Here is an 18935-nt window from a genome sequence, read left to right as displayed (position 1 = left end):
TGTTATCACAAAATTTCTTATTTATTTATTCATTCATTCGTTTAACAGAGTAACAGAGAGAGAGGGGAGAGGTCTTCCATCCATTGATTCACTCCCCAAATGGCCACACTGGCTGGGGCTAGTCCAGGCTGAAGTGAGGAGGCTGGAGCTCCACCTAGGTTTCCCCTGTTAACCTAAATAAGTTAAGTTAGCATCTGGAAGTCTTAGCAACTTCAACCGCGGGCCAGCACTATGGCACAGTGGGTTAAGCTGCTGCCTGCCACACCGGCAATCCCATATGAATACTAGTTTGCATCCTGGCTGCTTCACTTCTGATCCAGCTTCCTGCTAACGTGCCTGGGAAAGTAGCAGAAGATGAACCAAGTTCTTGAGGCCCTGTCACCAGTGTGGGACACCTGATTGGATTTCCTTGTGCCTGATGACCTGGCCCAGACCTGGCTGATCATTTGCATTTGGGGAGTGAACCAATGTAGGGAGGCTCTCTCTCCCTTTCCCTATCCTTGCCCAGTCCTCCCCAACTTCCTCTCCATTTCTATGCCATTCAAAGAAACAAATCATTTTAGAAATTTAAGGCTGGAAACTATAGAACTGCTGGAAGAAAATGTAGAAGAAAAACCACATGATACTGAGCTGACCCCAAAAGCACCCACAGTAGAAACAGCCAACCAACCAACCAAACAAAAACAGACAAATGAGGTGGCATCAAATTCAAAATCTTTTTTTACCACATTGCTTCATAATTTTTTTTAGATTTATTTATTGATTTGAAAGAGTTACAGAGAGAGGGGGAGAGACAGAGAGAGAGAGAGATCTTCCATCCACAGGTTCACTCCCCAAATGGCCACAACTGCTGGATCTGGGCCAGGCCAACGCCAGGAGCCAGGAGCTTATTTCAGGTCTGCCACATGGGTGGCAGGAGTCCAAGCACTTGGGCCATCATCTGATGCTTTTCCAGACCCTTAGCAGGGAGCTGGGTCAGAAGTGGAGCAGCCAGGACTTGAACCAGCCTGCTGGTATCAGGCAGCAGCTTTACCCATCACACTACAGTGCTGGCCCCAAATTCTAAATCTTCTAGACAGGAAAGGAAATGATGAACAGAATGAAGACCACACACTGGAAGAAAATACCTGCAAATCATCCGTCAGATGAGGGACGCACCCAGGATATATGAGGAATTTCTCCTCCTCAGTGGCTAGAGAACAACCCTATTTCAAAATGGGCAGAGGGCCCCAGTAGTCACTTCTCAAAAGGAGACAAATTCCAGGGGAGTTTGGAAAGGTGCTCAGCCTGTAACCATCAGGGAAATGCTAGCTATGACCACAGTGAGGCATCATCTCAGGCCTGCTGGAGTGGCTGTTATCAAAACAGTGGAAGGTAACACATGTTGGTGAGGAGGAGGGAAAGACCCTTGTACACTGTTGATGTGCAAATTAACACAGCCACCGTGGAAAGCAATGTGGCGGTTCATCAGAAAACTAAAAATAAAGCTACCGTATGACCCAGCAGTCCCACTATCGAGTACACATGTACAAAGGCATTGAAATCAGGATGTCAGAGACCCGAACTCCCCGTTCACTGCAGCACTTCCACACCAGCCCTTCAGTGGGGGAACAGATACAGAGAATTGATGTGTGTATCCAGTGAAATACTACTTAGCCTTTAAAAAGCAACAAAGTTCTGTCTTTCAAGACAGCATGGATACCTCTAGAAGACAACATACTAAGGTGAGATAAGCTAGACACAGAAAGACACATATCACATAATCTCACTTGTATGGATCAAAACCAGTCACATAGAAGCAGGGAGTGCCATGGTGATTACTGGACGCTGAGGGTTAATAAAGTTTGTTTCAAAATTGCTGAAAGTGATATTAGATGTTCTTACCACACACACACACAAAAAGATGCCTAAATATATATAGTTGGTCAATGAGTAACTTAGCTTGATTTGATCATTCTATAATATGTATATTTTTGAAAAGCACTTTATACACCATTAATGTATACAATCATTACTTATAAATTGGAGACTTAGCAATTTTGCAAAGATCCAGACGTCTCATTCCTGCTTGGGCCAGGCCTGTCCGGCTGTCCCACTGCCTGGGACTCCTGACCTCTTTCTCTGATCCCCAACGTGGATTAGTCACCAGAGCTGAGGCTGCTGTGCTGAGGTTAGCATTTGTGAGATTCACAGCCCTTCATTTGTGGTTCAGTCGTTCATCTGACAATGGACTGCGCGCTCTGTACGTGCACAGGACACGTCCTGGTATCGTGACTGCATGTAAGATACTTGTAGGTTCTGCCCTCCAGGGAAGGGCGGTCTAACTGCGACTCTGGGGAAGGAAATGGACAGTTGTGTGATTTTTGTGTGCGGTGACTTCTGGAAGGAGAACATTCTGGGACAGGTAACAATTGATCCAGGCTGACAGGCCCAGGAAAAGTTCTGCAAGCAAGAGCTGTCCCAGCAAACAGTGGGCTCCTGTGTCTTCCCCCCATCCGCCTACAGTAGTGGGTCCTCAACACAGCAGACAGAGTGGTCATCAGCTCCCTTGGAGAAAAGGCCGAAGTCCTCACCATGGCCTGCAGTGCCTGGCAGGGTCTGAGCCCTCATCCCTCTCAGCACTCCTCCTTGTCCACTCTGCTCCAGTTGCTGACACCCTTGCTGTCTTGGGACCCACCAGACCGCAGGATCCTCTCCTCTGCCTGAAATGCTCTGTTCGTAGGTATCCCTCTGGCTTTCTGTCCTGTCTCCTGGCCCATGTTCGGCTGCCACCCTCCCAGAAAGGCCGTCGGTAGCCAGCCTACTTACTTAGAATGTACTGCAGCCCAGTCCTCACTCCTCGCTGGTTCCCTCTGCCTCGTCTTCCCTGCTTCCCTTTCCTTCACAGCCCTTGCCACATTCTGATGTATAATTTATTTGCTTTTTTGCTGTCTGTTTCCTCCTGCTAGGATATATGCTTCGTGCATGTCTGGGACATAGCAGCTGCTCAATAGATATTTTTAAAATGCTTCTTGAAAACAGGAGTGAGTGACAGTTAACCAAGTAAAGTAGAATGGAGTCTGCATCATTAGAGGAATATGCAAAAGCCTGGGTATCAGGAGTGCGTAGCAAGAGCTGATGGTAAGGAAGGGACATGATGAGAGAGAAGGCTGGCGAGAAAGACCGGCTCATTCGTGTCCTTGAACATTCTACTGAGAACCATGAGGAGATGCAGAGGCACAGGAATGGGTCCTGTCTGCATCTGAGAAAGCTCCTTGGTTTCCTGGTGCTGAGCGCTGTAGAGGGGATGACAGTGGACAGTGGAGACCCCAGGCGTGATAGGGTGAGACCATTTAACTTAGGGCATTGCTAAAAGGGAATAAAGGGGATGGAGACACTCAGTAGCCTGTACGTGGAAGATAAGGAGATGTAAGGTATCAAGGATGATGTCCCTGCTGGAGGAACAGGCACGTGATGTTGCTGTTGTGTAAGACAGGGACAAGAGGGAGAAGGTGAGAGAGAAGGACATGTGATCTATGGTAGCCATGTCCAGTTGTGCAGGCTGTGCCCAGTCCAGCCACTCCTGCCTTGAGGAGACGGGAGTGAGAGTAGAATCTGCCAACCTTGTATGCTGGCCCAGGGCTGCATCAGCCAGGATAAAGGGGCGCATTTTTTCTCATTACCACCAAGGCACCATCCTCTGAGCTACCCACAGCCCTGAGATGGGCTGGATTGTGAACTTGGTGCATGGGAAGTGTCTGTGGTAGAAGTGTCTAGTCAAGGGTTGGGGGAGCAGTTCTGGAGCCCTGGAGTGAGATGGATCTGGGCTGCAGGCAGATGCTGGAGTCGTGTCCTTGGTGGAATGGTGAGAATGAAGAGCATCTGCTGGGGGAGTAAACAGTGAAACAAGAAGAGGTGTTGGTGTTTAATTGACAGACACTTGACAGTGTCAATTGACAGATTTTAATTGTGGCTCACACCTACAGTTTTGATTTTATGGGCTCTTGCTGAAAACAGCGCACTTTGCCGTATATGACTGTTGGAGAGAGCTCATTGAACACAGTTTGTCGTATGACACTGAGGTGGGATGAGCATGTCTGTTTCTCATCATAGGATTAAGACAGATGGCTTAGCCAAAGCTTGAGAAATCCCATGAGCAGCCTTCCTGGTGAACCTGGAGCCACCCTTTAAATTCCTAGAGCAGGTTCAAGGTGGCTAAGGGGTGGAATGCTGTAACCGTCCTCCGCAGACGCATCATGTCCGCTGAGTGTCTTTCTAACGCTCGCGTTTTCTCTTCTAGTATTCCATCTGCAGTGAGCCTCTGATAGAGCTGTCCAACCCCGGGGCTAGTGGATCCTTGTTTTTCGTGACCAGTGATGATGAATTTATCATCAAAACGGTTCAGCACAAAGAAGCCGAGTTCCTTCAGAAGCTCCTGCCGGGATATTACATGGTAAGAGATGGCCCGTAGCTAACGCTCCTGCTTTTGGTTCACGTACTGCCCTCCACAGCCTTTTTCCTTCGTGACTCGTTGCTGTCTTTCTCTGTGGTGCACTTCGTCCTGCATTTAGTTGGTGCCGTGGCGTTCACTGAGTGGATGTTATGAAGTGAACAGGCACTGCGTGATAGAGCACACTTGTGGACTCATAGTCCTGGATTCAGATCCCAGCTTAGCCATCAACTCCATGGCCATGAGTAAGTGTCATGCCTCCTGAGCCTTAGTTCTCTCAGATATAGTATCAGCCTTGTGTAGTTGTTGGCATAAAGGAAAGAGATGGGGGCCCAGTGTTGTGGAGTAGTAGGCTAAGCCTCTGCCTGTGGCGCCGGCATCCCCTGTGGGTACCGGTTCAAGTCCTGGCTGCTCCTCTTCTGATCCAGCTCTCTGCTTATGGCCCGGGAAAGCAGTGGAGGTTGGCTCAAGTGCTTGGGCTGCTGCACCCATGTGAGAGATACAGAAGACACTCCTGGCTCCAGGCTTCAGATCAGCCCAGCTCCAGGCATTGCGGCCATTTGAGGAGTAAACCAGCAGGTGGAAGACCTTTCTCTCTGTCTCTCCTTCTCTCTGTCTGTAACTCTACCTCTCAAGGAAATAAATAAAATCTTAAAAAAAAGAAAGAGGAAATATCAAGGAAGGAAGGTCTTGCAAAGCTCTTTGTACCTTTATGTGGTAATAATTGGAATGGTTAACATTCATTCATTGCTTACTGTGTGCAAAGCCAAGTACGTGCTTTGCATTCATTAACTTATTCAGCCCTCAACAGCCCTGGATATTACAGTTATCGCCATTTTACAGGTGGACTAATTGAGGCAAAAATAACTTGAATAAGTTGCCAAGAGTTGCTCAGCTGGAGAGCTGCAGAGCTGGGACTGGTAGGCTGCATTTGTAATCCCTGTACTCCACACTGTCATGAATCCTGTGCCAGCTATTCTTAATGACTGTGCTTTAGAATTTAGAAATTCATAGGTTAAATATCACATGCAGGTCATCTTTTGTGTGATGTTTTAGAGACAAAGGAACTTAGCCCAGGGAGATTTGCAAGATATTTAGCCCAAAGTTTCAAGCAAGTAAACACTCCTCGTAGGCATTCCTGTGATTTTTGTACTTGCGTCACAGCTATTATTTTTCTATGATTGGAATGGCTACATGAAGATGATTGGATCTCACAAGGCCTAGTCCTGACATTCACATAACGTGAGCAGTGTTTACTATCATTTCTGATTCAAATGGCTCATTTGTATATAACAGTTTTAATTCCAAAATCTGCTGGAGACACTAGTAAGTACTGTAGATTAATCTCATTTAAAATTATAGGAATCAAAAATCTAAATAAAAGTCTTCATGAACAGCATACAGATTCTGAAAGATTTTGATCCTGGATAAGCATTTTTTTTCTTTCAAAGAAAATAGAAAGTACCAAAAAGCAAGAAATAAAATGCAACCAACTGTAACTCCGTTCCAGAGATACATTTACTAATATTTGCTATACATACTTTCAGATGCATTTTATTCATAAACATATTTTAAAACAATCTAATGGGGACTGGTATTGTGGTCTAGTTAGTAAAGCCACTGGCTGCAGCACCAGCATCCCATATGGGTGCTGGTTCAAATCCCAGTTGCTCTACTTCCAGTCCAGCTCCATGCTAATGCACCTGGGAAAGCAGAGGAAGATGGCCCAAGTACTTCAGCTCCTGTACCTACATGGGAGATCCAGAAGAAGCTCCTGGTTCCTGGCTTCCTCCTGGCCCAGCTCTGATCATTGCAGCCATATGGAAAGTGAACCTGAGGATAGAATATCTCACTCTCTCTCTTCCCTCTTCTCTCTCTCTCCCTCTCCCTCTCTCATAACTCTGCCTTTCAAACAAATAAATAAATATTTAAGTAAAAATCTAGTGTTGGAATCAAACCGACATCACACTCTTTAATAACCTGCTAAATGAGTAAGTCTTCTGTAGTTTTAAGCTTAGACACCCTGGTCTCTTATTGTAGCACACATTGTCTGGTGTGGTACCCAGTGGCTATTTATGTGAATATTTACATGTGGCTATCTAAATAAATTACAGTTACGTATAAATCTAAAATTTAGGTGGCCAATGGTTTTTTCCCAACCATGTAAATTAGTATAACAAATAATATAATTTACCCCATTAACAAGAAAAAAAAATGTGAACTTCATGTGGTTATTTAACAGGTGCTGAGGAGAAAGTAAGGGCCTCAGAATTCAGCATCCTAACTGAAATTCTAAAAATCAGCAGGGAAGTTTTCAGCATAGAAGTGAATATGGTACATTTCATCAATCTTCAAAAGTTCGCCTGATATCTCCTGGAGAAAAGCAAGAGTCATTTCCTTGGAAATAACGGAAAAAGAGAAGATTGCCCTCTGTCAATGATCATTTCTGATAAATTGACCAGAATTTCTGGCAATGACTTTTGAGTATACAAATAAATAGAAGACAAATATAAAAATTATTCTGTCTAAATGATACAATAGAAAATGAGCAAAAAGTTTTTTTTTTTTTTAAGATTTTATTTATTTGAGAGGTAGAGTTACCAAGAGAGGGAGAGACAGAGAGAAAGGTCTTCTATCTGCTGGTTTACTCCACAAATGGCCACAACAGCCAGAGCTAAGTGATCCAAAGCCAGGAGCCAGGAGCTTCTTCTTGGTCTCCAATGCAGGTGCAGGGGCCCAAGCACCTGGGGCATCTTCCACTGCTCTCCCAGGCCGTAGCAGAGAGCTGGGTTGGAAGAAGAGCAGCTGGGACACCAACTGACCTGGCGGTGCCCATATGGGATGCTGGCACCACAGGCTGAGGCTTAGCCCACTGCGCCATCGTGCCAGCCCCAGATGAGCAAAACTTGGAGCAAATAGAGCAGTAATTTCTGGGTAATATTATTCCAGAGCAATGGCAGATACAAGATAAATCCATAAAATTAATTTTATGTATTCCATAGATGATATTAAGCTAGAGAATATAAGTGGGAAAAAGACTGTTCATGATAACAATAATTTTTAATCAACATTATCAGAAAAATAAAGGGGTAAATGAAAGCATACTATAATTCTGATTGGGAAAGCAGTTTAGATTAGTAAGTGTAATATATGAACAGTATTCAATTCAGAAAAGAATTTTTTAAGATTTATTTATTTGAGTTACACAGAAAGTGAAGGAGAGGCAGAGAGACAGAGAGGGAGGGAGGGAGGGCAGGAGGGACGGAGAGATCTTCCATCTGCTGGTTCACTCTCCGGCTGGCCACAACGGCCGAAGCTGTGCCAATCCAAAGCCAGGAGCCAGGAGCTTCTTCCGGGTCTCCCACATGAGTGCAGGGGCCCAAGGACTTGGGCCATCTTCCACTGCTTTCCCAGACCATGGCAGAGAGCTGGATGGGGAGTGGAGCAGCTGGGACTCGAATCGGCGCCTATATGGGATGCCTGCACTGCAGGCAGCAGCTTTACCCACTATGCCACAACGCCGGCCCCAGAAAAGAATTTTCTAATCAGAAGAAAAACTCTGAAATACTAGAGTCTATAAAAACAAAAGTATAAGACCAATATGAACAAAACAACAAAATGTTATTGAAGAATATGAAAAAGACCTGAAACAATGAAAATATATGCTTTGTTCCTAAACTCAGTAAAGATTCACTTACTCCTCCCAAAAAACTTATAAATCCAAACTTAAAATATTTCATTAGGATTTTGTCCAGAACATGACAAAGCTTACTAATTAGAAGAGCATTCTTCAAAATGAACAGTGAAATGGAAAGGTTGTAAGAATGGACAAAACATTTTTTAAAAGAAGAAAAATGGTGGGCCTACCATGACATACCCTAAAACTCTCTCAGTTATAAATAAAGATGTGATGTTAGTATAATTCTACATGAATGAATCCATGGATTCAACTGCAGTGTCAGAAATAGGCGCTTGTATTTGACAACATATTATGTTGATATGGAGGGACTTTATGGAAAAAGATCACACTAGTAAATTAACGGGTGCCTATTTGGGGAAAAAATAAATTCAGATCTCTCACATACATGTAAACTCCATAAAGAATAAAGCTGCTGTGCAATTTCCAAAGCTGTTAATAATTATGAAGAAAATAGAAGTTTACAACCTGAGTGTGAAAACCTTTCTTTAAAGAGAAAAGATTTTATATATTTGAAAGGCACAGTTACCGAGAGAGGAGAAGAGACAGAGAGAAACCTGGTTCACTCCCCAAATAGCTGCATGGCCACGGCTGGACCACACGGAAGCCAGGAGCCTGGAACTCCATCTGGGTCTTCCACATGCGTAGCAGGAACCTAAGCACTCAGGTCACCCTCCTCTGCCTTCCAGGTGTGTTAGCAGGAAGCTGGATAGAAAGTGGAGTAGACAGGTCTCTAACTGATGCCCACATGGGATGCCAGCTTAGCAGCTGACTGCTTAACTTGCTATGCCACCAGCCACCAAAAGCATTGTTTATCTTTTTTAAAGATTTATTTATTTATTTTAAAGTCAGAGTTGCACAGTGAGAGGAAGAGACAGAGAGAGAGAGTCATCCATCTGCTGGTTCATTCCCCAGATGGCCACAGTGGCTGGGGCTGGGCCAGGAGTCAGGAGCTTCATCCGAATCTCCCACCTGAGTACAGGGGCCCAGCACCTGGATCATCCTCTGCTGTTCTCCCAGGTACATTAGCAGAGAGCTGGATTGAGAGCAGCCAGGACTCACACCAGCACCCGTGTGGGATGCCGGTTTCGCAGGTGGCAGCTTTACCCACTCGTCATGATGCTGGCCCCAGAACTTTCTCAAGATGCAAAAAAGGAGTCAGGGAGAGGAGAGGGAACAGAGATGGGAAAAATTGCTCAGAGGGTCCTAAGTCACATTAGAGAAGAGAACTAAGTTCCGGTATTCCATTGCACAGTAGGGTGACTGCAGATAATAATTAGATACTGTATATTTCAAAAAGCCTTTAAGAAGGAGTTTTTCTGCCCCAAAATTGGTAAATATTTGAGGAGATAGACGCTCAGTCTGATCTGAACATTAAACAATCCATCATGTATCACAACTTCATGTGGTCCAATTTTTCTGTGTCAATTTGTAAGGAAAAATTAAAAGCACAAGAAAGGAGGAGGTAAATGTGACTACCTGGAAAGTCAAAACTTCTGTTATAAACAATAGAAGATGCAAAATTTGTCTAAGCTCTTAGAGAATCCCTGAAATGACCTGAAGAGACTGAAGACATTGTTTCTCGGAATGTTAGGAATTGGGGAGTCAGAGGTAGCAGAGACTTTTCCTGGGACAGCCGCCCTGTAGTGAGCGATTTTAGTTTCTCACCTACTTTTAAAGTGGAACAATAATAGGCACGTGTTTCCTATTTTAATAAAAAGGACAGCAGACTGGGAGAAGCTATCTACCCCAGATAGAAGAGGACAGTGATAAAGATCTAAAACATATCAACACCTCCCACAGTGTCCAGAACGAATAGGAGAATGTGAAAATGGAGTTAACGCAAAATTGTCTTAGAGGTGGCTCAAAAATATTAAATTTCTATAATAGTTGGTGGAATCCCATCACTTACTTTTTAAAAGCAAGTGTCCATTTTTCCCTGGTCATACTTGGGGAGCTGTAGAAGCTTGGTAACGTTCAGTCTGGCAGGAGTCAGAGGAAACGTGGCATTTCAGAGAGTGTGATTGTCAGTTGGCCCTGCCGTTTAGGAACACAGTTGTACAGGAACTATTAAAATGTAACATCTTCATGTGTTATGCCCCAGTGGTTTATTTTCTCTTTAGTTGTGGTAGAGAATAGTCATTCATAGCACCCATCAAATCTTTTCCAATCTTTTTTTAAGATTTATTTTATTTGAAAAGCAGAGTTACAGAGAGAGAGGGAGAGACAGTGAGAGGGAGAGAGATGTTCCATCCTCTGTTTTACTCCCTCGATGGCCACAACGGCCTGGGCTGGGCCAGGCCAAAGCCAGGAGCTTTTTCCAGGTCTCCCGTGTGGGTAGCAGGGGGCCAAGCACTTCAGCCATCTTCCGCTGCTTTTCCCAGGCACGTTAGCAAGGAGCTGGATGGGAAGTGGAGCAGCTGTGACACAAACCAGCACCCGGGTCTTTGCCTGTTTTTAGTTGGGGCTGATTTGAGATGCTATGTCCATTTCCAGTTCTACCACTTGTACTACCTGAGTTTAGGGCAATAAAGTTGCTTAAGTGGAATTAAGAACTGGATGAAAAACAGCAGAATGTCAGCGGTGGACCTTAATAAAGGGAACCACATCTTGTTTTTAATGATCAGACTTACGCTAGCATGAAAACACATCCAGGGTGGGGCATTACTTTGTAAAAATAGCAGATTGTAAGTAGTTTTTCTCCTGGTTTTATTTCCTCTAGAATTTAAACCAGAACCCAAGGACTCTTTTGCCAAAATTTTACGGCCTGTACTGCATGCAGTCAGGGGGCATCAACATCAGGATCGTGGTGATGAACAACGTTCTGCCCCGCTCCATGAGGATGCACTTCACCTACGACTTGAAAGGCTCGACGTACAAGCGCAGAGCGTCCCGGAAAGAGAGAGAGAAATCCAACCCCACCTTTAAGGACCTGGATTTCCTGCAAGACATGCATGAAGGCTTGTATTTTGATATAGAAACGTACAACGCGCTCATGAAAACACTGCAAAGAGACTGCCGGGTAAGGACCTGTCATCTTTGTCTCTTTGAAACGTCATCTATGATCCTGTAATCTTTGGCTGCCACTTACCAAAAACATAGCGATAAGACGTGTCCAGAATGGACATGTGGAATCTCATCGCTCCCATCCTGGTGATGAGGGGATTATCTAGAATCTCTCATCTCTCAACTCATATCTCTGTTGGTTTTCATAAGAAACCACGTCAGCTTTTTGTGATGAAACAAAACAGAAAGTCTTTATTGTCTTTTCCTTTTTCCCTTTGGGGAAGACAGTTTAACTAGAAAAAAAAAAAAAGCTATTTACATTGACACAATGATTAGCAAGGAAAACTGTACCAAATGCTGAAAGAAGTAGGGTTCCAATTAGGGGGGCAAGTTTAGAGAACATGTGCTGCGAAGGATGCATTCACGATTCCCTGGAGACCCAGGTGGGTGCAGAGCCATGGCGTGAGAGGCACGCTTGCTCGAACTGCGTTCTGTGGACTGAGTGAGAGGCCGTCTGTGGACTGAGGCCTCCGGGTGGAACAGAGAGGCTCCTTCAGGAAGAGCTGGCTGATTGTCACAGGAGTGAGACCTCCAGCCTGCTTCACTTAAAATTAATTGATTGATTAAATAAAACCAAAACCTCAGGGGAGATTTTTTTTTTTTAACATGGCAAAAAATCCTTTGGGAGGAAAGAGAACAGTGCAATCCTAATAACTTTTGAAGGATAATGATCATCTGATTTATAAATCTTAGAGGGGCCACCTTGTGGTGCAGCAGGCTAAGCCGCTGCTTCTGCCGCTGGTACCCCATACCAGAGTGCTGGTTCAAGTTCTAGCTGCTCTGCTTCCAATCTTCCTTCTTGCTAATGTGCTTGGGAAGACAGCAGACAGTGGCCCAATTCTGTGAGCCCCTGCCACCCCCATGGGAGACCCAGGTGGAGTTCCTGATTCCTGACTTCAGCCTGGTTGAGCCCTGGCTGTTGTGGGCATTTGGGAAGTGAACCAGTGATGGAAGACCTTTCTCTCTTTCTTTCTTCCCTCCCTCCCTCCTCTCCTACTTGCTTCCCTCCCTTTCCCTCTTAGGCACTCTGCTTATCATATAAATATTTCTTGTAAAAATAAAAAAATTATTTTTTGTTATTTTTTAATATAAGGTGAATAAATTTTATATATTTCATGTATACATATTTAGGAGCACAGTGATACATGTCACCCTACCCTCCCACCCATTCATGTTCCCACTCTCCCTCCTTCTTTTACTATTTTTTTAGTTTTTACAATGACATACTTTCAGTTCATTTTATAATCATAAGTAAAGAATTCTTCCTACTACTATTTTCTTCTCAAAAAATAAATTCTTAGAAATGTTATTTCCCGGCCAGATAAACATGGGAGGGACACCCAGGCTGCTTGCCTAGTTGACAAGTTGACTATAGAAGAGGTAAAAAGTATAGTGGTGCAGGGTTGGCTGCTGGCCTGGCCAGGGCTTTCTGCAGGGGCAGCTAGGACTCACCTGCAGATTGGTTACTAGGACATTTGGAATGTCCTGCCTGGGGCTTTCTGACCCTTCGGTGGCCTGGACAGATAACCCACCCTGGAATCCACGTGAAGGTGAGGAAGACCACGTAGCCACCCTGCTGATACATGAAGTATGGACTCCTCAGTGAAGCACCCAGTTCTGTGTTCTGCAGGGGCTTCTTGTGTCTGGGGTGACACGGATGATAGTGCACGGAAGTCTGACTCCGGCACTGCTTCCTCTGGGGACACGGCTCCTCCACGCCTGTTCTTCACCCGCCACTTGCTGACTGCTTACCGTGTGCCAGGCTGCTCCGAAATGCTTTATGCAACGTTTCACTGTATTCTCCCAGCGGTGCTGTGCAGTCACTGCGGCTTATACAGCTGCTCTAACAGCTGAAGAAATGGACTTTTACCACAGTTGAGGAACTTGTCTAGAATTACTTAGCAAGTCAGTGACAGAGCCCACATTTGTTTGGATATAAAGCACGTGCTTGTCACAACTGAAATTTTAAAATTCACTCTAAGGGTTTTTGTAAACTGTGTTCTAAGAGGTCAGTGGATATTTTAATCAAAATTCATACATTTTTGAGGAGATAGATATATTTGCCATGATTTGAACATTACACAACATTTACATGTATGAAGATATCACATGGTGCCCATAAATGTGTATAATTTTCACACATCCATCAAAAAACATTTTTTGAAGTTTTAAAAGCAAATTCAGGGGAGGAACAATGGCAGCAAGCAAAGAAAAATATGTCCAGCAAAGGTATTCAGATATCTGGGTGGTTGGGAGTGATTCATGTTTTTCTTTGAAAAAGAAAACACACGCACACATATTTTAATAGAAACCTTTTTCCTGTGTTTTTTCTGCCCTTACAGGATGTGGGTAAAAAGTGACTCTCCATTCCCCAGAGTTTAATGCCTGTCTGGTTTTAGATTTGCTGTGTGTGTGTGTGTGTGTGTGTGTGTCTTGCCTCTTTAATACGGAAGGCCTGCTCCTGCTGTCTTTTAAGACCACCTGCTTCTATGCCAGGAAAAACAGAAGGCTGAGTGTCCAAGAGCCACCCCACTCATTCATGCAGCGCTGGCGCGTGTTTCTTGTGCCCAGTCCTCAGAGAATGAGGCCAGCCCCCCGACCTGTCAGCAGCAGTGAGACCCTGGAATCGGCCTTCTTATCTTCAGCTCTTTGGCAAGTTTGTTGTTGTAGGAGGCACAGAGGTCAGTGAGGTGTCCTGAGGCTGGCACCCTCTCACTGCTTTGCACGTGACCTTGTGCACCACACGGACGCAGAGCTTCTTGACATGGCGCACGACATTGACCTTGAGAAGGGCTTTTGTCTGTGGCTTGGGAGTTTATAAATGCTGGACGCTGAGTGGACCTGATGTCCATCCCTGGTCTGCTTTGACCATAACCAAGTCCTCTGTGATGTGGCATCCATGGCTTTTCTCTGAGCAGAGCTGCACGGAACAGGGCATGTTTCTGGAACAGTAGCTCTCGATGGCTGATCGTCATGGGCCTCCTTGCAAATCTGAGCGCTGTGCACCATCCTTCCAGGAACCTGCCCTTCCCACTCCCTGAGGCTGAGTCCCCCATCCGGAGCTGGAGTCATCTCTCTCTCTCTCTCTCTCTCTCTCTCTCGGAGTCGTCCTCCAGAGGGCCAGTTCCCTGGAGGGCTAGGATAAACATGGGTGCTTGGCAAGTGCAGGGCCTTCTCTCAGCCTGGAATTTGCAGAGCTGAGCTTTAGTGTTGGCTGATGCACTGCAGGGAACCAGGGAGGCTGTGACGCCACCTCAGGGCTGGTGCCAGCACCAAACGATGGGGGAATTTGTGCTATTAAATCTCCTGTTTACTTGAGGTGATGCTGCTAAGGCTCTTGAAGCAGTCCAGTCAAAGGAATGGCTACTGTGGCAGCTCCCCAGCCAGAGAAAGGAGAACCAGACCCTCGTTAGGATATGCCCTGGCATTCTCATATCAGAGCAGTGTTGCAAGGCAGGAAGTGCATGATCGCTGTTTTTGACATACAGCTGTATTGGAGAATAAGGTGTGCAGTGATGCAATATTATATTGTGAGGGTCAGAGGAGATGATGTCCCACAGAGGAGAATGTGGATGGCAGAGAAAAGGAGCCGGGCACCGTCAGGTCATATCACATCAGAGGAGCTTTCCCGTGGGACCAGGGTCTCTCTCAGTGCACAGAAACAGCAAAACCAAGAACCCCTGACCTTGAACCCTAGTTTTTCTGTTGCTCTCCAGGCAGATAAGCCTATTAACCAGCCATTTGCCAGCCTCATGTGTTCCTGCCCCCACCCCCACCCCACTTCTTTCCCATCCTGACTTGACGTCTCAGATCCCAGGATTCCACTCTCCTTAGCAGGAGTGCTGGCTAGAAACTACCTGCACAACTCACTGAGCCAGCTCGGCCTACAGTGTTCCCTGCTCCCCAGGGGCAGCTTCCCTGACTCCCAGCCGGAGCTGCAGTTCTGGACGGTGCATCTGAAAGGCCTGAGCACCCTTATCCATAGCCGTCCTCCCTGCATCGGCCTCCATGAGTCCCACTGCCTGGCGTCCCTAGCCCGGCCTTGGGTACCAGTGCATGACCCATCCCCCTGGGACATGCCCTCCACGTGACACACTGACCTCTCAGAACTGTTCTAGAAAGCTTACCATGTGTTATACCTCCTGCCTGCTGAGCCTGGTTGCTCCACAGGAGACGGAGAGCTGTTTTCAAAGGCAGGGGATTCATCTGCTTTGCTGTCGCCCCTCGGCTGTCTAAGGAGGAAATCACTGGTCCCCCTTCCTGACACACTTCCTGTCTTGTTGGTCCCACCGTGCACCTGCTGCGCCGTCTGCCCACATCCCGAAGTGAATACGGCCCAGGGACAGAGTGAGTACTGCACAAACGCCAGGGTGACTTTCAAACATAACAAGTGGGAATGATACTGACTGTCCCCTGCGGTTCCCACGTGGTAAACGGGCGGAAATGCCTGTCCTGTAGGAAGAGTGCTCTTCCGCGGGCTTCCATCGTCTTCCCCCAAACCTACACTTCTTCCCATCTTCCCTGCCCCAGGGAACGCGATCATCATGGGGACCCTAGTTTTCCTCCTCTCCCTCTTTCTCTGCGCACAGTGAATCGCCGGGTCCCATCCAGTCTGTTAGCTGAATCACTTGTAGACCTGCCCCTCACCACACGCACAGCCACTGCCGCCAGAGGGGCCCTGGGTCTTCCTCTGCTGGAGGTTTTGCGGCCGCCTCTTGGCCGGTTTTCAGTATCTTTTCTTCCAACACCGGACGGATCCTGGCCCTCTGGCCAAGGTCCCCCACGGCTTTGGACTAAAGCCCGTGCTTTTGAAGCGTTCAGGCCCTTCCTGATCTGATTCCTGCTGTGTTCTCCATGTGCCTCCCTGGGCTTCCTTCCCTCTCTCCTCTTTGCCCTGGAGAGGCCCCCGTTCTCCAGCTCCGTGGGTCTGCTGGATGCCATCTCTGACATTTCCGTCTGTGCATGCTGCCTCACTCTGAGGGACCTTTCGTACCCTCTCATCTTCACCTGGTCCGCGCACACAGATCTCAGGACGACCCAGGCATCACTTCTTCCAAGACCGCCATGTGGTTCCTGCTGCATCCTGGGCTTCCCCAGGCACCCTGAGTTGTGTATCGGGACAGAGATCCTCCAGCATCATGCTCCTGCCTTCCTGTGTCTTTGCATCTACATGCTTGCTGGGTACTTAGTAAATATTTGTTGGAATGGGTATTTGGACAAAGGTATAAGAAGCTGTCTGAGGATAAGGAGAGACAGGTCTGGTAAACATCCAAGAAACCTTTTTTGGGTGACTTTTGTGTATCGAGCTATTTTTTTTTTAAGTTCTGCCTATTTTGGAGGAAGGGTTCAGTTCCACTGCAAGGCCTGCCAGATATGGTATTGAAAATTTAATACGGCAAATGATCTCCACGCTGAAGCAGTTGGGATTATTTTGAAAAACTGTACTGATTGTTCCCATCTTAAGTCATTTATGTAATGAAAGTATATTTATTTTTCTTTTTTTTTTTTTTTTTTGACAGGCAGAGTGGACAGTGAGAGAGAGAGAGAAACAGAGAGAAAGGTCTTCCTTTGCCGTTGGTTCACCCTCCAATGGCCGCTGCAGCCAGCGCACCGTGCTGATCCGAAGGCAGGAGCCAGGTGCTTCTCCTGGTCTCCCATGGGGTGCAGGGCCCAAGTACTTGGCCATCCTCCACTGCACTCCTGGGCCACAGCAGAGAGCTGGCCTGGAAGAGGGGCAACCGGGACAGAATCCGGTGCCCCTACCCAGACTAGAACCCGGTGTGCCGGTGCCGCAGGCGGAGGATTAGCCTATTGAGCCGGGGCTCAGCCAGTATATTTACATTTCAATCATTTATTTTACTTAACACTGACTACTATCTCCTTTAGGTATATGAGGGTACTTCAGAGAGTCTGGAAGAATCAAATTAAAATATAAGCTTGTTTTGTTGCAAAGAAAAACCAGTGCATGATTTTTCCTAATGCACATTTTCCATGATTTTTTTCTGAAGCCCTTTCAAATATATAGCTTTAGGTGTTTTTCCACACCAGCATAAAATTGTCCATGAATTCGCTGAAGCACTGCGTTTGTGTCGTGTCCCCAGCTAGACTGTAAACATCTCAAAGGCCAAACGAAGCTCGATTCTTATCCCTCCATGCCTCTGCAGCACTTGACTTGCTGCATACTCCATGCATGCGATGTGACTGTAATAAAAGCTCTTTTGAATAGAAAATTTATGTATTAATTTTGGAAGAACAATTAGGAATTGTTTTTGTATTCATCTTTGATTTATAATGATTGTTTATTCTCTGACATCTATGAAAAATCTGGAGCCCCATATCACTTAGTTAATTTGGTAAATTAGTGCATCCTGTAATATTTATTGGTAACTCTGGGAAGTGCCACGGAGACAAAGTATATGAGTGAGAACTTATGTTGACAGTTCAGATATTTCTTAATCCTTCAAGTAGTACCAGTCTTGATGATTAATGACCTAAGGGACTTATTTTACACTTATTACCATTTTTTTTGTTGAGCAGCAAAGTTATTAATTTTTAAGTAGTGTGAAACCAATTTTCTCTTCTCACACAAATGACTGTTGCCATAAATATTAATGGGCTCTCAGAATTTAATGGAACCATTCTTAAGAATACTGAAACTTCTTCCTACACAGACAGGGATCTTCCTTAATATAGCAGGCTCTTTCCGTTTATAGATCAGATTCCTATCAGCTATGGGCATGTTTGCATGGGTTACAATATGGGTTCTTTTATATAAAACTTAACTTAGCATTGTGGTTAGTGCTTATCCTTTGGCTGTAATTTTGTTTAGTATTAACTTTCTTGCATTTTGCTTAGACATTTTTTTTTCTTTTGATTTTGGTTACTGTCCCACTTAACAGTAGGGAAGAAAAACTACCTCTAACCAAATAGGAAAAAAAAAATGTCCATCCATTAGTGGTGACAATGCTTAAATGTAAGCACTACCCTTTTATTAATAAGGAAATGGGTTTTCAGACTTTGACCAAAACGTGAGAAAGGTGTAGGGACACCATCAACTCCATCCCTCTAAGATTACCTACAAAAGAAGATGCAGATTAGTTTACTGTCTTACTAAAGATATCTTGCAAATACTCAAGTTCCTTGACAGATTTGGTTTGCTTCATTGTTTTAAATTATGAGTTTTACTTTATCTAATATTTTGATAATGCAGCAATGTAAACATAAAGCTAAAGTTGGTAAACAAATACATGAAGCCAACTCATAGAATCAAAACTTGTTCGAGTTGGAAGGCATCTTAAACATTCCTGGGAAATAGTGGAACAACCTCTTCTTCTTGCTCTTCTGAGAAAAAATTACCCTGGACACACCTAGCCAAGCCAGATTTCCTTGTGAGAACAGAAACGAGGAGACTCTCAAATATGCAGGGACTTCTACTTTTTTTAACACTTATAAATCCTTTCTTTTTTAAAAAAATAAAAGCTTCTTTTGGGGGGATAATTCTGGATTCAGATGCAGTTGAGAGTAATATACACTTAATTTTAAAAATTTAATGAAAAACATAAGCTGACCCACTGACACTTGCCAACAGTTCCCAACACGTGTGCACATGAAATCCCATTAAATGAGAAGCCGGGCTTCTTCCTAAGAAATGTGATGGCTACAGAGGGGCTGGTTGTTGTTGAAATCTGCTGGCCAAGGACCTCAGGGACTCGACGTGTGACACTGAATCCTGTGTGAGCAGCT

The 18935-nt window shown here is 45.2% G+C and overlaps 1 protein-coding gene across 6 annotated transcripts in view; it reads left to right on the top strand.

The window, feature by feature from the left end:
• The window catches only part of PIP5K1B (phosphatidylinositol-4-phosphate 5-kinase type 1 beta), a 324599-nt gene that overhangs the window by 208666 nt on the left and 96998 nt on the right, over nt 1-18935 (top strand). For all 6 annotated transcript variants that reach the window (XM_089336987.1, XM_008256190.5, XM_017341676.4 and 3 more), the window contains exons 6-7: nt 4280-4432; nt 10849-11148. In XM_089336987.1, the coding sequence (XP_089193113.1) occupies nt 4280-4432; nt 10849-11148 (453 nt within the window). The remainder of the gene's footprint in view (nt 1-4279; nt 4433-10848; nt 11149-18935) is intronic.

Source organism: Oryctolagus cuniculus, chromosome 1 (assembly GCF_051225735.1).
Source record: "Oryctolagus cuniculus isolate XC-2025 breed Fujian yellow rabbit chromosome 1, ASM5122573v1, whole genome shotgun sequence".
Classification (NCBI taxonomy): Eukaryota; Metazoa; Chordata; class Mammalia; order Lagomorpha; family Leporidae; genus Oryctolagus; species Oryctolagus cuniculus.
This window is presented reverse-complemented; position numbering and strand designations above follow the sequence as displayed.